Here is a 23,463-nt window from a genome sequence, read left to right on the forward strand (position 1 = left end):
TTGCTGGTGGCGGCGTGCTCTCGCTGGCCTCAGCAGTGTGGAGGATACCTGCCTGTCAGTTCTGTCCTGTTTTAAAAACATTTGAATGTGCTGCATTACTTTAAAGATTCACACACTTGATTAGATTTTAAGTCAACAGTGAGATTTTGGGGCTGGGGATGTGGCTCAAGCGGTAGCGTGCTCGCCTGGCATGCGTGCGGCCCGGGTTCGATCCTCAGCACCACATACCAACAAAGATGTTGTGTCCGCCGAGAACTAAAATAAATAAATAAATAAATTCTCTCTCTCTCTCTCTCTCTCTCTCTCCCCCCCCTTTCCTCTCTCTTTGAAAAAAAAAAAAAAAAAAACAGTGATTTTGTGGCATTCTTAGAGTGTGCATCAATTAGCCCTATATAGCCTTTTCTCTGGGAACCGAGGTGTGGTGCAGCCTCTCCTGGGCCTTTGCCACTCTAAATCCTGTCCAGGTAAATATCAAGCTGGTGCTACTATCCTTCTTTGAAGGGACATTAACATTTTTGATTTTAGACAACCCAATACCTTTCTCCCTGGTTACAAAATCATGCCTGTTGTAGAACATTTAAGAAATGGGTGGAAGTAGGAAAGCGGTACTCTTGATACAGCCCCCTGCCGTGCGTGCATGGAGTGCACCTGCACCTGTCGTTCAGTCTCTTGGCGGGGAGGCCACAGGCGTGGCCTTGACTTCTGCTCTTGGTGTTGATATCATATGCTCTCAACAGCTTCCTGTGCCAGTCACCACACAAAAATAAGGTTGCAGTGGATGAATGGTGGAATGTTTAAAGTAAATTGGACACCAGAACAGACCTGGCAAAGTATGCGTGGACACTGAAGTAATAATGGAATCGAAAGGGGCCTGGAATACCAAGCCTGGGGTGAAGAGTGCTTGCCTTGCATGCACAGGCCCTGGGTCCCTTCCATGCCTAGTTCCAGAGGGGAAGAAAAGAATGAACAAGGGAAAAGCACAACCATAAAGGAAAAAGGATTTGGCAGGGCAGAGTGATGTTCTGCCACCGGAAGGTCCTGGGGAGTGATGTGGACACTTCCCGGCCCTGCCTTCATTCTCCAGGAGAGAGCTCAACCTTCATGCCTCCTCAGATGGACTTGGAGTAAAAACCCAAGACTTAAGTCCTTAGTGATCCACTCTTCCTCTTCATCCCATGCCCACCTTCCCCAAAGTGTGTCAGCTAAGCCGCTCTCTTTTCCTTGTGTTCCCCATAGGTAGCTGCAATTAACCCAAACCACCCGCTTGCTCAGATGCCTTTGCCCCCGTCAATGAAAAACTGCATTCAGCTGGCAGCCTGTGAGGCCAACGAGCTTCTGCCCATGATCCCCGACCTTCCTGCGGACCTGTTCACATCCTGCCTCACCACTCCCATCAAGATCGCTCTGCGCTGGTAAGAGCCTGTTGGGGCCGGGTCCCAAGTCACAGGGTCTGAGGCTGCAGCCCAGGTCTCCTGAGGGAATACAGCAGGAGCATGCTAATCTCCCTTGACTCACAGGACTCCAGGCAGATGCTTGTGAGTGGAAGGTGCTTCTCCCTCTGGATCAGGTCACATGCAGCTGGCTACTTTGCAATTTCTAAGAACACCTTGTGCACATCTTTTAAAGTGTAGAAGCGCTGTTGCCATCAGATCGGTAGTTCTGGTAACCAGCTTGCATTTGGGGAGAAAAGGCTATTATGAAAAAGAATTCATTTCATTTCTTGTCCAAGTATAATCTCCAGTATTCTCATCAGTAAAGAAGAAGGCCACAGCCTGTTTCCCACCACAATTCTTAGAGTCCAGAACACTGGGGAATATTCTGGGAATTACCCAGATGGGTGAGCTTGCCCTTAAGACCCATGTCTCTGGCAGTGCTTACGGAGGGCTGTGTGTGTGCTGCTGACAATCCAACTTCCTGCCCAGGCCATCCTGCCCTCTTCTGTTGTGGGGGTGGTGTGGGGTGGAACCCAGGGCCTCATACATGCTGGGCAAGGGCCTGACCACTGAGCTGCACTCCCAGCCCTTTTTTTCATTTTGCTTTGAGACAAAGTCTTGCCCAGTCTGGCCTAAAACTTGTGGTCCTTGTGCCTCTGTGCCTTTCTTTAACAAATCCTTTCCGTTTTGATGAAAAGCTTGCATGCAGCCACTGTCCCCCAGCCAGTAGATAAACATTTCCTAGTGCTCGGGCGGGAGCTGTGCAGCCGCAGCACACACTGTCGTGTTGTGGGGGTACTTTCTTGGGGTTTCTGCCCAGTCAGCCTTGCAACCCAAACTCTGTTTTCTGGTCTCTTACCCAGACTCTAGAGAAGCTACTGGGAAGTGTTGGTCTTGGGGGCTAATGATGACAACAAAGTGATCAGCCCTCCGGAGACCCCTCAGGGTGCCACAGCCTGGGGCAGGGGTGATCTGAGCTTGTTGAGGTGCTATGTTGGAGGAAAATGGCCTCCTGCTTTGCATCTGCAGCAAAGTCCAGGTCCATCCCAACCCTGGGATGAGGGGTCAAGAGAGTGGGGCTGGCTGGACGGCAGCCCCCAGCCATTCAGTTTCCCTCCCTCTCTCTCCCAACTCCCAGGACTTGGGATTACCAGGGAAGGGCCTCCTTCTAGGGCTACTTCTCTCTGAGAAGTTAGGAGGAGGAGAGGGCCTGCCTGGACGGGCTGCAGAGAGGGCACTGGTGTGTCTCTGCCACCTGTGCTCCCCCCTCCACACTGCCAACAATGACGGGGCCTGGCCAGGGCCATTGTCTTCTGAACCCAACACACAGCCTTATGTGGCCAAGCCAGACACCCAAGGAGCACAACCACAATTTGGACAGAAATGGACCAGAGGACTATGTGAGAGAACCATTGTGCAGTGGGAATGTACCGAGTGGAGGAGAAAAGGGAGGTTACTAGTAACAAGAAGTAAGAGCAGGAGACAGGAATGTAGAGAGGACCAAGTAGAAACAGAGGTTCTGCAGCCTTTGAAATGAAGAGCACGGCAGCCGGGTCTACAGAGGCCCTCACCAGGGAGCACAAGGAGAGGGGCCAGGACGCGGGAGGGAGGTGGGTGCCGTCACACAGAAGAGCATCTGCACTGGGAGCAGAATGTGGCAGAGGAGAAAGTGCCGGGGCACAAAGATGCCTCACCCAGAACTGGGAAAGGGGCTTCAGCCAAGCAAGAGGAGACGGAAGACACTCGCAGGAAGAAGGTGCACGGGGATGCCACCCTTCTGCCTCACTCTCGACCCCTTTTCCCTTCCAAGGGTATCTGCCTTCTTCAGGCTGTAAGGACAGTGTTCTTTCCCCGTCCGCACTGTGTGAACTATGCCCCCAAGAAGAGCTGCTGTTGCTGTGACCCAGGAGCTCATGCAGTGAGTCACTGCCCAGTTCCAGCTGGGTACCGAGTGCCCACACTGAGCTCCACAGGGCACACAGAGACTTGTCTCAGCCCTCATCTTCCAGCTGAAGTTAAAATGTGGCCCTAAAGCAAAAATGCACTTTTTAAATGGGCATTTTTATTTTCTTTCTCTTTTAATAGTAGGGATTGAGTCCCAGTGTACTTTACCACTGAGTTACATCCTAGTATTTTCTTCTATTTTTAATTTTTGAGACAGCGTCCAAATTGCCCAGGCTAGCCTCGTACTTGCAGTCCTCCTTCTTTCAGCCTCCTGAGTGCTAGGATTGCAGGCAGACCCCGTCTCACCTGGGCTTCAGTGGGCATTTTGTGCAAGGCAGAGAAACCCTGAGCTTCTCAAGGCAGTGCATGACCCAACATAAGCCAGGGCCTGTTGTTTTCCCAGAGTTCAGGGACATCACTAGGGCTGTGGGATCCAAGAGGTATCCTTGCATGAGCTGAAAGTGGAATCTGAGCATTACTGATAGCACAAGTTTGGAGGAAGCAGAGGTAGCTCCCAGACAGATGTGCCTAGTGCAGGCAGCATACCAAAGGAGTGAGAAGGGCAGCCCCTCTGGACAGGGAGGATTCAGAGGAGATGGGTGACGTCAGAGGGTGGGCCTGGGGCGACTGCTGAGGCGTAGAATGTTCTCATTGCCTGCAGCTCTGCGGGAGAGCCCCTGAGCTGTTCACATGAGTAGATATCTACTCATGAGAGTCATGCTTGTGAAGGTGAGCCAGGTGCCCACAGGAGCCCTGGGACCTCACTGGCTGTAACCATACCAGACCTCACGGGCACATTCTAGAGAAACAATAAAATGAAAGGGAAAAGAGGCAGTGCAACTGGAAGGCAGGAGCTTCTGCAGGAGCACATGGATCCACTGGGGAGCAGGCCCCTGGCCACTCATCTCCCACCTCTCCTCATGGACTCCTTGCCGTTACTGCTGAGTGCATGCCAGCTCCAAAATAGACCCTGTGCTGCAGCTTCGCTCTCTGTTGCCAACCCAGGGCTCACTGGGGGTCGGGGATTCCCAGATCAAGGCAGCTGAATGGACGTGCAGGGAGGAGGGAGAAAGGAAAACAACACCAGTGGAGGCTGGAACGGCCTCTGTGCCTGCCCATGCCTGCTCTGCCACGCCACTCCCAGATCCTGTGGCCAGACACAGGCCATTTCATGGAGTTGGTGAGCTCCTCCCTGGCACTGTGTTCTTGCACCCTGAGTTAGCAAGCACAGGCCTCCGCTCGTGAGTGGCCAGGTACTCCAGAGAGTTACTTCCGCTTGGAGGCCAGTCTCCTGGCTCCAGGGCAGGCCCTTGCCCTCCCCAGGGATGTGCTTCTGCCTGCCAAGACATGATGCATTATCTCCATAGCTGCTTGAAATTCTTTTTGGAGTGAGGATATGATTAAATTTCTTTAAAATACACATTTAGTATGACATGCAGTGAAAGACAAATCAAGTTAATACAGTTACCATAAGGCAGACTTTGGATCCGATAAGCCACAGCTGCAGACAGTTGTCTTCAGATAGCCACTGCCTAAAACAATCAAGCAGTGTCTTGGGTGGGCAGATCTTTTACCATGAACCACGCTTTGCTATACCAAGGTGCTGAAGTCAGATTAAAGAGAACATGTTGCTAGGCCCTTAGGCTCAAGATGGTAGAAGGGGCACTGTGCACTTCTTGGCAAGAGATGAATTTTAAAACCTTTTTCTTATAAATGAAGGAGGGAATATAGTTTGTCAGACAGTACTTATTCATGTTGTCAGAGTTAAGGGCTTTATTTTTTTCATTTGAAAGTCTACTTAAGCCAGGCACACTCATGCACACTTGTAATCCCTGTGACTTGGGAGTCTGAGGCAGGAGGATGGTAAGTTCCAGGCCAGCCTCAGCAACTCACTGAGACCCTGGCTCTAAATAAAATAAAAAGGCCTGGGAATGTAGCTTAGTTGTAGGGTGCTCCTGGGTTCAGTTCCCAGTACCCACCCCACAAAAAGTCAGTAATTTCTAATTTAAATGGATCATATATTCTTTGCAGAAAATTTACTGAAAAGTAAAGATAATCCAAGATTTTACCTTGAAAGGTCAGCAAGGGCTAACTTTTCAGTGGCCTGCTTCTCAAGCTCTTCTCTGTGTGTGCTTTTGGATGTTGGTGTTCGTAGGCTGTCACCGTCTCACAGGCAGAAGCCCCAGCGTCCTCAGGCCATGACCGCTGGAAGTGTCTTAGACCGCTGGAAGCACTTGGCGAGTGTCACACTCCCACTTAAGCTGTGTCAGTGCCCTGTGCTCTGCTTAACCAATGCCCCGGCTTTAGGATTTAGGATCCCCCAACGTAAAGGCTGGAGAGCTCAGGGTAGCTCTCAGATTGGGTCAGCAGGCTTTCTCTGTGGCGCTTCAGATCGTCAATGGTTTAGGCTTTTGGGGTCAAAAGCCGCAGCACTGTTGTTGTGGTAAGAAAGCTGAGGACATAGTACCAAGCCAGTGAGCACAGCTGTGTTTCAGTACAGCTTTATTTACAAGAACAAGCTGCCGTGAGCAGCCGGGGCCATCAGCACAGACCAGACACACTCTGTCTTTCCACAGCAGCAGCAATTTCACACACCACCTCACTCTCAGCAGCTTCAGTTCATAGAGTGCCGGTGGTCATTGGCAGTCATCGGCTGGACCAACACAGTTTCCTTTGTTCCCGTCTTAATTTCTGATATCTGTAACACCCAAGTCACACATTATGCTTTGTACAGTGAGATGTGTGGATTTCCAAAATGTGGTCACGGGGTCTTAGGAGGCTGCTCTGAGAGCAAAGGCAGGGAGCAGATACAAAATCAAGTCACTGCAGATGGTCAGATAAGATTATGAACCAGCCCAAAAACTTGCTCAGAGCACAGAACTTACCCTAGACCAGGGTCCAGATGACAGGCAGTTCAGAAGTAGACCACATGTGAAGCAGGGAGCTGAAGCTGGGTTGAAGCCTGGGGTCAGGGTTGGGGCAGAGGGCTGTAGGGCCGTCACTGGTCCATCTCCTGATGGGTTGGTTCATCATGTGGTCTGATGATAGGTGGGTGTATGTGCTCTGCCCAGTCATGGGGTTTCCTCCTCTGGGTTTCAGGTGAGGGGTCACACCTGGCAACTGAGAAGCTCATGGCTGAGTCTTCTGATATGGGTTGGATAATGCCCAGGCAGCCATACTTTTCTGGTTTGATTCAGGAAGTTCACAGGTGGCCCATATTTGTTAGCACAATTTATTATTTGTGCTTTTGAGTATGCTGTGCACCTTTGGGTTATTGCTTTTGATAAACTCTGTATGTCCAACATTGAGTAGTTGTCTGTTTGCCCAGACAAGTTACGAAGCCACTCTGCCTTAGCATTTTTTAGTTTCTCAGAAGGAGTAGCTCTGAGCAGACTGCTGCTATACCCTGGAGGTACTCTGAGCAGCATGCAGCCTGGCTCTCCACACATCAGGGTCCAGACTTGGCCCCAGGGCTATAGTTTGCCAGTTCCTGCTCCAGGAAATGGATCCAGGATTGAGCTGAAAATGACTGTCGTATTTATCTATTGGACAGTAGATGACCTAGAAGAAACAATGCTCATGTCCTGGGTGGATATGAAGTGTCCTTAGAGGCTTGGTCCCCAGTGCAGTAGGGCTTGGGGTGGTGGTTGGAGGTTACTGGATCCTGAAGGCTCTGACCTCTTCAGTGGGTTAATCCATTGATGGCTTCATTATCTTAATAGACTACTGGAGGGTAGTGGAGGCTCATTGAGGTGGGGCCTAGGAGGAGGAAGGAGGTCACTGGGGGCATGCCCTGGAAGGGTTTCTTGTCCCCAGCCCCCTCGCCCCTCCCTCCCCTCCTCCCTTTCTGTGGTACCTGGCCACTGTGAGCTGAGCAGCTTTCTTCTACCATGCCCTTCCACCATGGTGTCTCGCCTCACCTCAGGCCCAGAACAAGGGAGCTGACCAGCTGTGGACTCAAATCTATGAAACCATGAGAGACAGAGAGCGAGGGACCTCAGTTGTTCTGGTCAGTAACGCTCGGGAAGGTCTCTCCCAACTCTTTCTCTCTCAGTAAGATAATGGTTCTGAAAGCTAGGCATGGTCGTTAAAGAAGTCGTCTGCTCTGTGAACCCGACACAGCCCTGCTTCACATGTGCAGCACATGTTCATGTGTACCGGGGCAGGGCTACTTGCGACTCTTATTCAATGATGAAATAGTTCTTGGAAGACTTTGCCTTTTCTCCTTCCATTTTTGTTTCAGTCCTAATTTTCAGGAACTGATTTTGGTAATTCAGAATGAACGATGACATCGTCACCTTGCTCGCCATGTGTCTCTGTGCAGTGTAAGAGTCACAAATGTGTTTTCCCTTTGGCTGTTTCCTGTCCCTCTGATTGAGTGGCATGCGGCCATTTAAGATTCATTCTGGGCATATTTGTGTGTGGCTGATCATGACCTGTCTGGTGCGTGTTGGTGCTGTGGGGCTTGCTGTGAACTAGATGAATGCCGTTGTGTCGTGCAGCCTGCAGCCCTGACATCAGGAGTGAGGATGGTAGACACTGTTTTGGATTGAATAGAGGTCAGGATACTTACTTCCTTTCAATCAAGTTGAGGAATTTCAAGGAGTTCAAGCGTCAGTGACGTGGTGTTCATGCACATATCAACATGGGAAGTCTTGCTCTCACATGCCCCCTGTGAGGGTACAGGAAGGAAGGAAAGAATTGTCCACCTCTCTTGCAGAAGAGAAGTGACCCAGTGGGGACAGAGATACTCACATTGACCAAAGGTAGCACTGGAGGTGTGAGAGAGGAACAGCAGTCCAGGAGCTGGCAGAGTGCATGTGTGCCAAAGTCCTAGGTAGGTGAATATGCTTGGTCACCTTGTCTGGCCAGGCTGCTGTGCATGGTGCGTGTTCGTTTCAGACACTGCTGTGACGTTTGCTGTATATTCTTTTCTTGATGACTCAGCTGAGAATCAGTAAGATCCATTTTTGGAAACATCAATTTCTACAGTTTGGGATGGAGGTAACCTGCCATTTGCTCTTTGAGGAGTCTTCTAAATTTCAGCTTGTTTTCTAGACAACAAATTTTGTACTCACTGATCTCGTCAAGCTTCCTTTGAAAACATTAGCCCGGTGAAACTGTCTTCCTGCTGCACTTTTAGGGAGAGCAGCCCCCAACCCTCCTGCCCACAGAGCGCTGAGCTATGCCTTCTAGACCTCAGTCACAAGGCAGTTTGGTTTGGGCTCCACTTGGGGAAAATGGGCTTTATTGTGGAAGATCTTCACTGCGGCCCAGCGTCCTCTGTCCTGTGCAAACCTTGTTGTGCTTCCCCGTGCTCCCAGTCATCCAGGTTAGAGGACCTGTAGTGTGCCCACCCCAAGGACAGTACCTTTCCCCACACTCAGACATTGTCACTGCCCCAGGGTCGTTAGGGACATTTTTCTGTTAGGATGAACAGTTCATCACGTAGTGTGACTGAGTTCCACTTAAAAAAAGTTAACATAAAACTCAGGTTTATGTAGATAAGAAAGGGAATTAAGCCCCTGGTGTGGCGGCCACTGACTCCCTGCACTAAGCCCAGGCCTCAAGGGCTGCCATGGGAAGAATGAGGCTGATGGATTCCAGTGTCCATTCAGGTGTGGGCCCCTACTAGGAGCAGGTAGAGGCACGGCCCAGGGGCTCCTGGTTGTACATGTGGCTCTTCCTCCTTATTCTGCTCTGTGTGGGTACAGTCAGGAAGGAAAGAATTGTTCACCTCTCTCGCAGAAGAGAAGTGACCCAGTGGGACAGAGATACTCACATTGACCAAAGGTAGCACTGGAGGTGTGAGAGAGGAACAGCAGTCAGGAGGGAAGGCAGCTGGAGTTCCTGAGGGTGATTGAAGACTGGACTGAGAAGCAGCCTGCAGCTGAGACCAAGAACAGGTGAGAGAGTGGGAGGCAGGGCAGAGTGGAGAGTGCAGCCCAGTGTGACTAAGGTAGCTAAGGTGCCAGTCGCCAAACCCACAGACACTGCTGTGAGGTTTGCTGTATATTCTTTTCTTGATGACTCAGCTGAGAATCTGACCCAAAAGGTCAGCATGAAAGTGGGGCTTCCCACAGGAGAGAAAGCTTCTCACCAACAGCAGTTGGAACAGGAGGAGAGCAACAAGTGGAAACTGTGAAGTCAGGGGCTAGAGCGAGTTTCGAGGTGAAGTGGCTGCTTACTTTGTCTGTGAGCTAATCAAGTTTTTTTCTTGAGCAAAGCCATGATACATTTAAAACAAACATGAAGGGTTAAAATCAAAGGATGAAAAGAAAAATATGAACTAACAAAGTTGGGTTGACAGTGTTTTTTTTTTAATTACAAATTCCATCCAACAATATATTCTAAAAAGATACATTATAACGAAAGGAGATTTGTCCAAGAAATTCAAGTTTGGTTTAATATTTGTAATGAACCTGATTGACAAACAAAAAAGAAAAATTTTGATTATCTCAGTAAATTATTTCTTTTTTTGTATTAATTTTTTTTATTTATATATGACAGTAGAATGCATTATAATTCTTATTGCACATAAAGAGCACAATTTTTCATGTCTCTGGTTGTATTCAAATTATATTCACACCAATTCATGTCTTTATGCATGTACTTTGGATAATAATGTCCATTACATTTCATCATCATTTCTAACCCCATGTCCCCTCCCTTCCCCTCCCACCCCTCTGCCCTATCTAGAATTTGTCTAATCCCACGCTCCCCCTCCCTACCCCACTATGAATCAGCCTCCTTCTATCAGAGAAAACATTTGGCATTTGGTTTTTTGGGATTGGCGAACTTCATGGGTTGACACTTTTGATATGAATCAAAGCAGAATCTGAGATAATGTTGAAAGGGACAAAAGAAAAAGTGGAGAAGATCAAGAAGGACATTGGTCATGACCTATGTGCCTCTGACCATGAATCCTTGTTGACAAACAGAAAGTGAGGCCTGAAAGAAGACAGGAATGTACTTAGGATCTCAGATATACCACATAGGTAAAAAGAAGCAAAGAAGGTGTGTCAGTGAGCTCTTCATCACTGTGACCAAAATTCCTGGCAAGAAAAACTTGGAAATGGAGAAGTTCATTTTGAGCTCCCAGTTTCAAATGTTTAGTCCACAGTCAGCTGGCTCCATTGCCATGGGCCTGAGATGAGGCAGAACATCGTGGTGGAAGGGCAAGGTGGAGGAAAACTGCTCAGCTCATGGTGGCCAGGAAGCAGCGAGAGGGAGGAGGGGCTCCAGGGGAGATGTGTCCTTCCAAGGCATACCCCAGTGACCCTGTCCCCCAGCCACACCTCACCTGCCCACAGTTGATAGCAGGTTAATCAGCCATACCTGATAGAACTATATAGGGTCATGTGTCCAACAAACAAAAAATGCACATCATGGGGCTGGTGTTGTGGCTCAGCGGTAACGCGCTTGCCTAGCACGTGTGAGGCCCTGGGTTCCATCCTCAGCACCACATAAAAATAAATAAAGGTATTGTGTCCAACTACAACTAAAAAATAAGTATTTTTTAAAAATGCACATCATGTTTTAGGACATATGGGCCATTCACAAAATGTGTACCCGAATACAGACGAAGCTATAATAATCTTGACGAGTCAGCAGCATGTGAATTCTGCTCTCAGACCACCCAGTAGGGTTGGAACTCCATCATGAAAAGATGACATTTTTAAAACTCTGAAAACTAAAACCTTGGATTAAAGAGGAAGTATTTTTAAAATGATGAAATACTCAAAGCTGAATGACAAGAAAAGCATTTCTTACCCATGGGATGCAGCTCAGCAGGATCACTTTTAGTTTGAAAAAGATTGAAATGTAAAAGAAAAATTAACATTCACCTTGAAGAGCCAGGGGAATGTATTAGGTACCTGGCATGTGAGGAGGGGGATTCTGAACATGCAGACACCCACAGCTGTTCTTGTGCCTCTGCCTCCACCTGTCTTCACTGATGCCCTCCAGAGCTGCCAGCCAGTGAGAGGGACCCGAGGCCATTAACACCCTTTGGGGTTTCTGCCAGCACACTTATTTTGGTCTCTAGGGTGCCTGGTACCTCAGCTTGTGCTTTCTGAGGCTGCTTTATGAGCTGCTTTGCCCAGCAAGGATTAGCACTCAGTGTCTTCTCCAATGTGGCACCTGCCCCTCATCCACCTGTTCCTGCAGTGTGGCTGAAATGCTAGGACTGCGAGAGTGCTATTGGCTAGCATTTATTGCACATCATTTGCATCACTGAAATCGGCTTTCCCAGCCCTTGCAGCAGGAGTATAGGGATGAGCCACCTCTAGCCCTGCGTTCATAGTGAGGAAGTGTGGGCTGTAAGTATAGTAACTGGCAGGGGGACTCGGGCAGATGTGCTCAGCACAGCTGGCCTTCATAGCTGTGGCCTTCCTCACGTCTGTGGTGACTGGCGTTCTCAGTGTGGTCATCTCTGCTTCTGTGTTATGACTACAAAAGGTGGGGAGTTTTAGGATATAGAAGTATTCGATGCCTGTCAGTTTTGCTGGGAACAGTGGCCCTATAAGAAGCAACATGTGTGGTGCTAGCATACTTAGATGGATGGCATGGGCTCTGGGCCCAGAGATGAGGGGCCTATTTAAGGTACCTGAAGAACCTTGTAGAGAAGTTGACAGTGAAGGCAGCAGGAGAGGGCTAAGGGAGGGACTGCCTGACAGGTGTTAGCAGAATAGCCCCAGGGCTCAGCAGATGAGCAGGCTGCCCAGGGGAGGGAACTGGCAGCCTCTTTACCATCACTCAGCCATCTCTACACATGGGCTTGTAACTCTTGACCAGTAGATGCTTGAATGTAAACCCATAAGTTTTTACAAAAATTGATTATAAGATGGGGGATCCAGGTATTTTTATCACCCACCTCTTTTATTTGAGGGTACCATAATCACTGTGAATAGTCCCTCAAGAAACCATTTGCTGTGTAGAACTGGCTCAAGGGGTGTGAGGCCTGGTTGGAGATCTTGTGACCTCGGCCCACCTGAACTCCCAAGAACATCTTACTGCTGGGAGAAGTTGGAGAGGCAGGCATCGTCTGTGTCCTTCCTTGAAAGGAGCCAGTGCTGGAGAGGGCTCCAGGCTGCTGAGTGTCCCACGGTTCTGACGCTCCCTGATCAGCTTATAGAACCTTCTTTTCCATTTGTTTCCCCCTCCCCAAGATAAACAAAGCAGGAAGGAAGAGAGAAAAAAAATAAGCCAATGAAATGAACATACAAGAGGAGGAAGTTCCTAGACCATGGGAGGAGCAGCAGCCCATATTCGGCTCGCGCCCCAGGGCTTCACCCCAGAAAATTGCCCTGTAGAAGTGGGGCTGACCCAGGCGGTGCCGGGAGAGAACAGCAGGCTGACCAGAGCAGCAGCCATCTTGCGGCACAGACATGCAGCAGGACCTCCAGTGGGCCAGGGTGGCAGTCCTGTGGTTGATGGATGGCTGTGGTTCTGTGCTGATTTTTAAGTAAAGAGAGGCCTCTGCCTTTGATTTTCTTCCCTAATGTTGCATCCGAATGCTGAGTGTTATCTAGAGTTTTCCTGAAGCCCTGGAATGCCCCAAGGTCTGATTTGTAAGCTGCCCTTCCTGCCCTGGCCCTTTGGCGGAGTGCCCAGCTGTGCCCCTTGGTGGTCATCAAGACCAGCACCAGTGTGGTTCCCAACCAAGGCTCCTGTCCTCTGCCTGCCCCTTTGCTCCTGTTTTATGGCTTCAGCCTCCCTGGTGCCCGTCAGAGGCCTGGACTTTGTTTTATCCACGGGAGGTGCCCGGCCCGGTTCTGTAAAGGCATATTGATGAGTGAGCAGAAGCTCTGGTGTTTGTCACCGTCCTGCCTCTTTGTGCTCACCACTCACATGACTTTAATAAATGCAAGTCTTTTAAATCAGATTTCCTCAGATAAATGCCTCTCTACAACAGAACACCCTCACAGTGGGAGGTGGAGACACACAGACTCCTTCATAGGTCCCCTGCAGTGAAAGTGCCTTGGCCACAATTGTAGCCTCTGGGAGACAAGGGCCGCCCTGATGGGCAGCATCTCGGCACCAGGCCAGCGAGGACACTATTCTTCCACCTGCAGTTTGTCACTAGAGTCCTGAGGGGTTGTGAAACTGGCTGGTGGGAAGTTTCTGCCAGCCCCCAAATCAGTAACTGGAAGAGGCAAAGCCGCAGCCTCGTGTGCCTTGGTGAGTAGGTCTACCGTCCACATTGGAGCTGAGCAGTGTATTCTGAGAGCGCAGGGAAGCAGCCACTTCAACTGTCTCTTCCTTTTACTGGTCAGCTTTCCTTGTTCTTTCTCACTACATGCCAGTTGTTAGGCTTGAAGTGTGTTGGGAAGCCCTCCCTTTTTTTGATTTATGCCTGCAGAGTACTCCAAGGCATGCCACTGGGGGTGTGCTTCACGCTGAGGGCTTGGTCAGAGCCATTAACTACTGCCTGGCCAGCATCTGGGTTGTGCAGTGAGCACTGTGGCCTTGCTCTAGGACGGTGGCTGCAGGGTGTCACTTGGCTTGGCTTTCTCTGCACAGGACCCTTCTGTGGGTAGGCCCCTGAGCAGGCTGGTGGCCTGGTGTGCAGTCTTCTGAGGCTCAGGACATGTTGTCATGATGGTGTCAGTAAATGGTTCTTTCTGGAGCAAGTGCTGGCACTGTGCTGCATGCACTGGTTCTGTTGTGCTGTGTCTCCCCAGGTGTTGGCTCTCCATGTCCCCTCTGGGCAGCTCCTGGGCTTGGGGTGGGCCTGCCTCGGGGCAGCATAGTGCCCTGACACAGGCCTCCTCTGAGGTGGGCTGGGAAGGATGCTGAGGAAGGGCTGCAGGCGCTGTCCCCGCTGTGAGTTTACACACAACTCTGTGTCTGGTGGATATGCTCCTATTGTCAGTGAATGTGGACACTAGGTCCCTGAGGAAGCCAGGTCTCAGGAGGCCTGGCTGCACCCCCCCTCCCCCCTCCCCCCACACACACACCACAGGTCCTGTTCCCTGAGTGTGCCGTGCTGCTCTCCAGCCATCAGGTTCTCGGGGTGAACCTGTGAGATTGCTCCACTTCCCATCACTAGAGACGACAGGCATACCACACAGGGCCTTGGTGGAGACAGCAGTGTGAGCGGGGCTCCACATACTGATAGAAAATGCTCTAATTCACAACGCTCTTTCCCATATGGCTTCCAGTTTGCCTTTGCTAATAACCCAGGAGCAGTCAAAGCGGAGCTAATGCAGGAGCATCCATGTGTGATTGATCAGGGACCAGATGCTCAGCATGCACCTACCCAGCAGTTCAGCCTAATGTACAGCAGAGCCCAATGGGAGCCAGGACTTGGACCCCAAACCTGCATGCTTTCCCCTGGAGCCCACTCCACCTTTGCCAGCAGGAGCTGATGTCCATGCATGCTGCCCCAAGGCCTCAGTCCAGGCAGAATGGCACTGTGCATCCCAGTCCTAGCTGAGAGTCCTTGATGTCTGCAAGGGACTGTAAAGTGCCACCAAGAATCAGGGTGGCCCCTGACACAGCTTGTGTCCTCACTCAGCCTTTCCTTTTCCTTTCTCTAGCCTGGAAAGTTCACATGTAATTGAGTTGTTTTCTCAAAGTCTGGTCTCTCCCGCTGTGTCCCTTGGCACCGTGGTGGGTCAGGGCCAACCCTGCAGGGTTCTGGAAAGGCCAGGGGCAGGCTTTTCACTCTTCCATCTCCAGCTGTTCCTCTCTGTGTTCTTTTTCTTCTTTGGCTGCTTCCTAGTTTTCTTTTTACCTTGATCTTGGGCTCCCTGGTTTGCTTTCCTCTTCTCAGACCCTCTTGGGGAGCTTGAGAACATGGAAGGCAGCAAGAGCAGTGCAATTGAGGGATCAGAGGGCTCAGGCTGCGAGACAGGTGAGTGCCAGGTTTCTGTTTTCGCAACTTAAAGGCTCAGGGGTCACTCCAGTTAAACTGGGCTCACTGGGCTGCACAAAATGACCCCACAAGAGACACAAATTTTCTTTGGGGTTGCTGTGACGGCTCCTCTGACCTTAAGGGTCCGCAGGAAGAGAGAGAGAGAGAGAGCATGTGCTGACCCCTTTTATTGAGGAGAAGCTATTCAAATGAGGCCAGGGGTCAGGTTTCAGGGGGCTGAGTCTATCTTCATGATGTCCACTGCCAGCAGGTTGACTGACACCTGGGTAGGCCACACCCAAGGGCACAGTAAGAGGAGGGGACACACACAAGGCACTTCCATGGAAGATTCTACCCTAAACAGGGCAAGGGGTTATATTACAAAGGAACAGGTGAGCGTGGCTTCACCATGGGGCTGTAGCAAGACACACCCATGCACTAGACACTGACCCTCGAACCCAAGAAGGATGGGGAAAGCTCTGCCACATTTCTGCGACTGAGCTCCTCAGCACCCAGCTGGGGAGTGTGACTCAGTCCCGTGGGAGGTTGGTCTCCCACAGGTGAGCACGGCCTATGGCTCCCTCCTCAGCCACATGGTCCCAGTGTTCTCACTGTGAACAGAGCCCCAGAGTGAGCCTTTCTTTTCGTTCCTCTTACTGCACAAACAATATTATGATAGCAAACCATGAAAAGGAACCAATGGAAGAAAACATACCTGGAGTCCCAGCTGTTTTTGTTATTGGAGATCCTGATCCTTTCTGTCCATATATGTACATAGTTTTACTCAATTGGACTCATATATATATATATATATACACACACACACACATATATATATATATATAGTATTTTGTTTCTAAAATTAAAAAACTACTTAATATTACCATTTTATGTTGTCACCCAGTATTTTAGCTTCAAATTCAATATTTCATCATATTTATGGGCACAATTACTTAAGGATTCCCCTGTTAGTATAAAATTACAGTTTTTTTTTTGTCTTTGCAGAGCCTCGGAGCTTCTCCTTGTTTTGGAGCATTTCTCCAGCTGTTTTCAGAAGTGGGATTAGTAGGTCAAAGGGCATAGCTCATGCAACAGCTGTCACCAAACCTCTCTACTGAAAGGTCAGGCTGCCTGTCAGATGGCTCATAGGTGTGAAGTGTTGTGTTTGCATGGAGAAAGTGCAAAATCTGTTCTGTGTGTCTATAAGTCACTGAGAGGAAGAACCAGCACTGAGTCAGAGAAAGGAGGCCCCAGGTGACACAACAACCAGATTCCTTAGGTAAACACGAGTGAGCAAGCCAGCTAGTGCTGTGCCCCTGACTGAGTCAGGGCTGGGCTGACCCCAAGAGCCAGGCGGTCTCTCAGTCAGCACCTTAGTATGGAGCATATGTGTCAGGGTCATGTTCCCTTCAGCTTTACTGATGGTTATTCACGTAACCATCTGGAAACTTGGTGCAGAGGTGTCATCTGTGTGTTTGGCTTTGAGAAAAGTCTTCAGAGGAATGACAGATGTACTACTGGAGTGACTTTGGACTAGTGTAGGTGAAGAACAAGGAATCCCAGAGGTCAAAGAGGGAGGAGCCTCAGCTTAGCATGCTTCCATCCCAGCAACATTCGATGGACTGTTGGGTTAGTTTATTGTGTAGAACTTAAAATAATTATGCAGTTTTTGAAATTAGGAAAAGTCAGAATAGGACTATTTGTATCTACTCCAAAATGTTTGCAATTTCAGCACCATGAGCATATAACAACTTTGAAAAATATTTTTTTTTCCTTTTATGGATTAATCAAATCACCAGCAAATCTTTATTTTAATCTTTACAGTGCTGGGGATCAAATCTGTCACACATGCCAGGCACACACTGTACCCCTGGGCTGTATCTCAGCCCTAGCAGTACTAGGACCACCAGAATCACACTGTTTCCATGCCACCAGATGTCAGGGCCAGCCATCTCTCCGGGATCCTGATCTCAGTGGCAGGTGAGAATTAGGACACAGCCTTCCCAGGCCACATTCTTCCTTAATGAGCTGGCCGAGAGCCAAGCCCCAGGAAGAAAATCCCAGGTTCTTGGCACACCTGTACCTCCCAGAAGCCTTGCCACCCTCTCGTTTGAACACAACAATTAGAAAAATCTCCAGGAAAGCTGGGGGTGGTGGCACATGTCTAAAATCCCAGTGACTGAGGAGGTTGAGACAGGAGGATCACAAGTTTGAGGCCAACCTCAGCAACTTAGCAAGACCCTAAGAACTTAGCGAGACCCTGTCTCAAAATTTAAAAAAAAATAAAAAAGGGGTGGGGATATGGCTTATTGGTAAAGCACCACTGGATTCCAAAAGAAACAAAACAAACCCCAAATTTAAAAATTAACAAATAAAACAAATTAAAAGGGCTAGGGGTAGGGTTCAGTGGTATTAAAAAAAAAAAAAAAAAAAGCTGGGCTTAATCTGAGTACCAAAAAGAAAGAAAGATTACCAAGAAATGGTCTTTTATTTTTATTTGTTTGTAGTTGTACACAATACTTTTTTTTTATTATTTTATATTTATGTGGTGCTGAGGATCGAACCCAGCACCTCACACATGCTAGATGAGCACTCCACCACGGAGCCACAACCCAGCCCAAGAAATGGTCTTTTTAATGATTTTCATTCTTGTTATAACGTTACTGTTGATTTCTTATTCATCACCTTTTCCTTGTGTCTCAATGTTTAAAAGAGCGTTCCTTCAGGAATAGATGGTGAAATTACTTACTTCAGCAAAAAAACAAAAGCACAAAGTCCAATCTACAGTGAGTGTTCTCAGCTCGCAAGGCAGTGGCTGTCCACCGCTGAGGGCTATCTCCACAGTGTTTGGACCAAGCTGTGCAGTTTGCATCCACCACAGCCACTGGAGTAGCAGGACCACGAGTTTATGCAAGAACAGGGACATGCTGGGGTGCACGCTCCAGCCCACACCTGTCTCCGCCTCCTCGCAGACGCGGGCTAAGGACCTTGGTAGGACTGGGAATGAGAAGCGCAGCTCCTGTCTGCACACTCCACCATTGTGAACTGGCTTTTTTTTTTTTTTTTTCATGGATATGGGCTTCTTCCAAAACCATTCATGAAAGTAAGTGAAAATGAATCGCAGGACACTCTAAGTGTCCTCCAGGTGCCTTGTTGAAAGTCTGAACAGAGCCCTGGGACTATCATTGTGTCCTGTGACTAGCAGTGCATGCAGGTGCTCTGGGGACCTGCAGGGGGGAATCTGGCTCAGCCAGGGCTCCCAGGAGGAAGCAGCATCTGGGTTGTTCCTTCTCCGTCAGTGTTCACATTATGGTTCCCTTAGTAAAATCCCACGGCCTCCAGGCTGCCCCTTATTCACAGTGGGCCCATCTGCCTCTGGAACCTCGAGGGCTGATTTGTAGAGAATTCCAACGGAGGGCTACGTCCCTGGCTGCTGACCTCCTGTGTAAATCACAGACTAGGGGCAAGCAGACACAATCAGCAAGTGGGGCAGTGTGCGAGCTCACCAGTCTCTCCTCACCATGGGGCAAGTGCAAACTGAGGAATAGTCAGGTGGAGGATGCTCTGCATTGGAGCTTGTGGTCCTTGCTCTTTCTCCTCGCCTCCGCCACATGGGCCTTCCCACCTTGCTTCCAATGCTGCTGAGGATGGAGAGAAGTGGGAAGTGCCTGGCTTTGCCTCTTCACCTGACCTGTACCGCTGGCCTCGCCTGCTGTGGACACCTTGCTCTGGTGGAAGTTTTCGTATCTGGCGAGATTCCCTGTGAAATCCTCAAGCCAGCATGTTGTCATCATGTCCATCTGCTTCTATTAAGTTAATATGCTCACGGTCATAAAGCAGCTGAAATGTCTGGTACTCATCAAATGCACAATTGATAAATGTTCACAAGAAGTTAATGCTATGTTGGAGCTGTTATGGTTCAGAAACACTCTGGCACTTTATTCCTAAGTGGGATTGAGGCAGTCAGTGGGGAGAATCCTGTGGGTGAGGGAAGGGGACCAGAGGAGAAGGACATGCATGAAGTCCTCATGACTAGACAAGGCAGAACCACGGAAGCTTCAGTCGTCAGCATAGAAGCTGGTGCATAGCGGTTTGTCTACACAGACACTGGCCGCCAGCACAGAGGGGCTGGGCAGGTGGAGCTGCAAAGAGTGAGTCTCCTCAGGAAGAACGGCCACCCAGGATACACTCACATCTCTGTTCCTTGCCTCTTATGCGGTTTATAGGCTCTTTCCATCTTACATGCCAGTACAGAGCAGGTGCACCCCCCTCGGAGCCAGCTGCCCACTGCCCACCCACCTGCGGGCCCAGCAGCTGCTTGCTCTCCCACTTCTCCTTGCCCGGGTTCACCTCACTGCTCCCCCCTCCTCTCTTCTTCCCCTTCCATGAATTGAGTTTTTGCGATAATACGCTGACCTATCATTGAGCAAAACGTGTACACTTACAGATCATCAAGTCCTCTAAACTATGTAGGGCTGCTGCCTCGGCTCATCCCGGTCTTCTGCTCTGGAGGTGGGTTCTTGACAGAACCCTTTGTCCCCTCTTGGAGGGAACGAGAGCAACACATATAAATTGCCTGCCACAAAAGATACTTAAGTGACCGGGTAGTCCCTACTGAACCTTCTATACTGAGCTGGGAGGAGGGGCAAGAATGTTGGCAGTTGGAGACCTGTGCGTTTCAGAGTTTTTGATTTTTTAAAAATTGTGTCTTTGGTCACACAACCTCAAGTTCAAGCAGCAGAAGCAGCCTGCCCTTCCTTTTTGCATGGCTCAATTCGCCTGTGGTCATTAGGAGGTAAACCTGGTGTAGCAGAAAAGTACCTGCAAAATATTCAGAATTGTAGTAGGAAAAACTTCCCAGGTTTAAACAGAAAACATCTTCAAAAATAGCCCCATTTGAGGATGCTTTTGAGAGTACGCTTTGCGGTGCCGTCTCGAGTGGGAGCGCGGCAGCCGAGGTGGTTGGCATAATTAGGAGACCTGAATAGAACCTGGCCTGAGATGCCGACTAAGGAGGGGTGTGGTCAGCCCAGGTAGCCAAGTGTCTGTCCCAGCTCTCGTCCTTCAGGAGTCTGCTTGGAGAGGGAGACCCCTTGGCAGAGGAAGAGGAGAACTGGTGAGAAGTCCCCCGGCTACCTCTCTGCTGGAGGCTGCTATTGTGTCTGGACGCGGAGGAGCTGGGGCTCTGCTCTGCTCCAGACCTGTTTTAATTCCTTCCAGCTGATCTCCTCTTCCCTCATTTTTGGCATTCGGGGCTTGGCTACTGGCCAGGAAACGTGCACCAGCTTCAGAGCTCTGCAGCGATATCTGTCTCTGTCCCTGTGATGGGGACAGACTGACTGCACAGTGAGCCATGGAAGGCTGCCAGCACAAGCTCACGAGCTCTGCTGCTCCCAGAATCTTACTGGCCCGAGTTCTAAGTGGGGTTACCCTTTCCAGGTAGTGGGTGAGTGGTGAGTGGGAAAGAGCCTGGGGCCACTGCAGCCGCCTCATTCAGAGGTGGTGACTGGCCTCTGGCTCCATGAGGGCTGACTGGAGAGTGTAAGGGGACGGTAGAAGTCAAGGGCATGTCCTCTTAACATAGAAAGAGCAAATCAGATGGCAAGAGAGAACCATGATAAGAGTAAGCCCAGTGGAAGATTGTAACTTAAGTATTCCGGTCTTTGTAATTTAAAAAAAAATTACAAATGTCTTGAAGAAACAGTTTGATGGGTGTGCCACGCCACCACCCTGCTTCCCAGACAGGGAGTGAGTGGAGGTGCAGGTGCACATGGTGGGCAACGTGCCCCTTTGGCTGCCCTCCTTGTTACTCCTCTCAGTACAGCACCATGGCTCCCAGGGGTTGCAGCATCACCACCTCATCACTGTTGCTCAGCACCACTGTCATTCAGGCACCTGAATTAAGACAGGCAGCCAGGGCTCCTGAGGGGCGCTGGGGAGGCGACCATGAGAAGCTCTGTCCTTTGTGGCCCTCCCTCCTGTCTGCCTGGCTGAGGCAGTATGGTATCTACTTACCTCTGGTCTTTGTCAGTATGAAGTGTAAACACAGCCTTGTGATTTTACTTTATTAGATGAAAACACACTGAGACTTGAATCCTAGGCTGAGAAGCAAGAATTTGAAATTGTCCCAAACAAGCTAGGTTCTAAATGTACACAGTGGCGTTTAACGTGCACAGGCCCCACGACACTAAAGAGTGGTCGACACAGCTGTCGGTGGAGCACTACTGGCAGTTCCTTGTGCTCTTTGTATCCTGAGAGTTGCCTCTAGGGACAGATTTGCCTCTTCAGAAGGGGTGCTGGTTTTCTGCTTTGCAAGTCAGCATGAGTCATTGGTAACCTCAGGGGCAGCAAGGTGAGAGAGTCCAGGAGCCTCCCTTGAAGTCTTAGATTCCTCAAAAACAGGTTTGGGCTGGGGGACCAGCTCTGTGTAGAGCACTTGCCTGGTGTTGCATTGCAGCAACCAGGAAACCTCCCAAGAACCGCTTAGAGGAGGAAAACTCCTTTTTGGCTCAGGTGTTGAGAAGTTCAGCCCATGGTCAGCTGGCTCCAGAGCACTGAGCCAGAATTGAGCAGCGCATCCCAGCCAGGGAGCCTGGGAGGGAAGCTGCTCAGGGCGTGGCAGCCAGGAAGCAGAGAGCTCCAGGGTCCCAGTAGGATGGTTTTTGATTTTTTGGCCCCCCGCCCACCGCCTTTTTAACCGATTGGATTGGAGAGTTGGAGGGGTTTGCTGGTTTTCATTCCAGCGGTGCATTGTTTGCAGGTTGTTTGGGGTTGCTGTTAAGTGATGTTTGGCACCTGCACACTCTGTCCATCTGCTCTGTATTCGGGAGGATGGGTTGAGTAACCTGGCTGTGGGGGCTTCATGACACTCATCAGCAGAGACCTCCAGGGACTCTTGCAGGCTGGTGGGAGCCAGTCCACAGTCCCACTGGTGGAGGAGGAGTTGCCCTTTACACTGCACCCAGCCCAGACAGCCACGGCCTGAGGACTGAGGGGAGCAGGCATGGGAACTGAATGACTAGTGGGGACAGATTGAAAATACTGTCCTTCAGTGACTTATCCTTGCAGCTCTGCTGAAGTCAGCTGGCCACTTCAGCACGGATCTGCTTCTGGCCTCTCTATTCTGCTCTACTGGCCCACGTGTCTGTCCTCTTGCCAACACCACACCATTTTGAGTTCTAAGGCTTTATAGCAAGTTTTAAAGTTGGATAGTATCAGTCTTCAAACCTTATTCTTCTCTTCCAAAATTACTTGGGTAAACTAATTCTTTATAAACATTAAAGATTGAGGGTGTCAGCACCTCCACTGGCCCAGGGACCCACAGCCTCCATAGGCCTGGTGATTGCTAGCATGCGGCAACTGTCCTGAAACTGCAGAAACACAGAGTCCCTGCCAGACTGCAGTTCCCATCCAGCTAGAGGCCAGCGAAAGGACTCTTAGATTGCCTTGGTGGAGAGCAGAAAGCATTGTGAGTCCTCTGCTGCTGGGGCAGGAAATGGAGTGAGTTAAACTCATCAGCACTTAGAACCGCTGTGCAGGGCCTGCCGCCTACTCCTGTAACCCCCGTGGTGTGATTAAAAGGAGGATTTGGTCTTTGTCTCAGGTTTCTGGCACATGGAGACCTCTGGGGCAAGCAGGGCTTTTGTATGCTAGCAAGATGGCTTTTCCTCTTGAGATGGCTTCTCCGTGGGGGCTGATGACCAGAAGGACTGAGCGAGACTAGAAGAATGGACCTTAGGTCCTGCCTCTCGTGGGGGCTGTGGAGATTGAGTGCAGCTGCTAGTGGCCAGTGATTCGAGCCTGCACGGTGAGGCCTGCATTGAAACCTCTAAGGGAAGAGCTGGAGTGTGTGGAAGCCACGCACTCCTCCGCACACCTCGTCCACTCCAACACACTGGGCAGTTCCTGAGTCGTGTCTGTTATAGCAACCAGTTAATGTTGGTGAGGGGCCCTCCTGGGTTCTGTGAGTTCTCCTACATGTTGGCAAATCGGAGGAGGAGACCAGGGATCAGAAGCTCAGGTGGCCTGGGTCTTGCGACTGGTGCCTGAAGTGGGGCTGTCTTGTGGGACTGAGCCCTTCCCTGGAGTCTTCCTGACTCTGAGCTTGTCAGAGTGGAACTGCACTGCAGATCCTCCGTTGTGGAGTCACCCTATAGTGTGGAGACAGGCAGTGGCCAAATCTGAGGACGGCGGCTCCCCATGCTGGTGAAGCGGGAGGAAGCGAGG

General features: G+C 50.0%; 1 protein-coding gene across 5 annotated transcripts in view; it reads left to right on the forward strand.

Annotated features, from left to right (window-relative positions):
- The window catches only part of RPTOR (regulatory associated protein of MTOR complex 1), a 332,026-nt gene that overhangs the window by 175,449 nt on the left and 133,114 nt on the right, over positions 1 to 23,463 (forward strand). For all 5 annotated transcript variants that reach the window (XM_081272392.1, XM_081272393.1, XM_081272395.1 and 2 more), the window contains one exon: positions 1,237 to 1,412. In XM_081272392.1, the coding sequence (XP_081128518.1) occupies positions 1,237 to 1,412 (176 nt within the window). The remainder of the gene's footprint in view (positions 1 to 1,236; positions 1,413 to 23,463) is intronic.

The sequence above is a fragment of the Spermophilus citellus genome, assembly GCF_964194105.1.
Source record: "Spermophilus citellus genome assembly, chromosome: 17".
Lineage (NCBI taxonomy): Eukaryota > Metazoa > Chordata > Mammalia > Rodentia > Sciuridae > Spermophilus > Spermophilus citellus.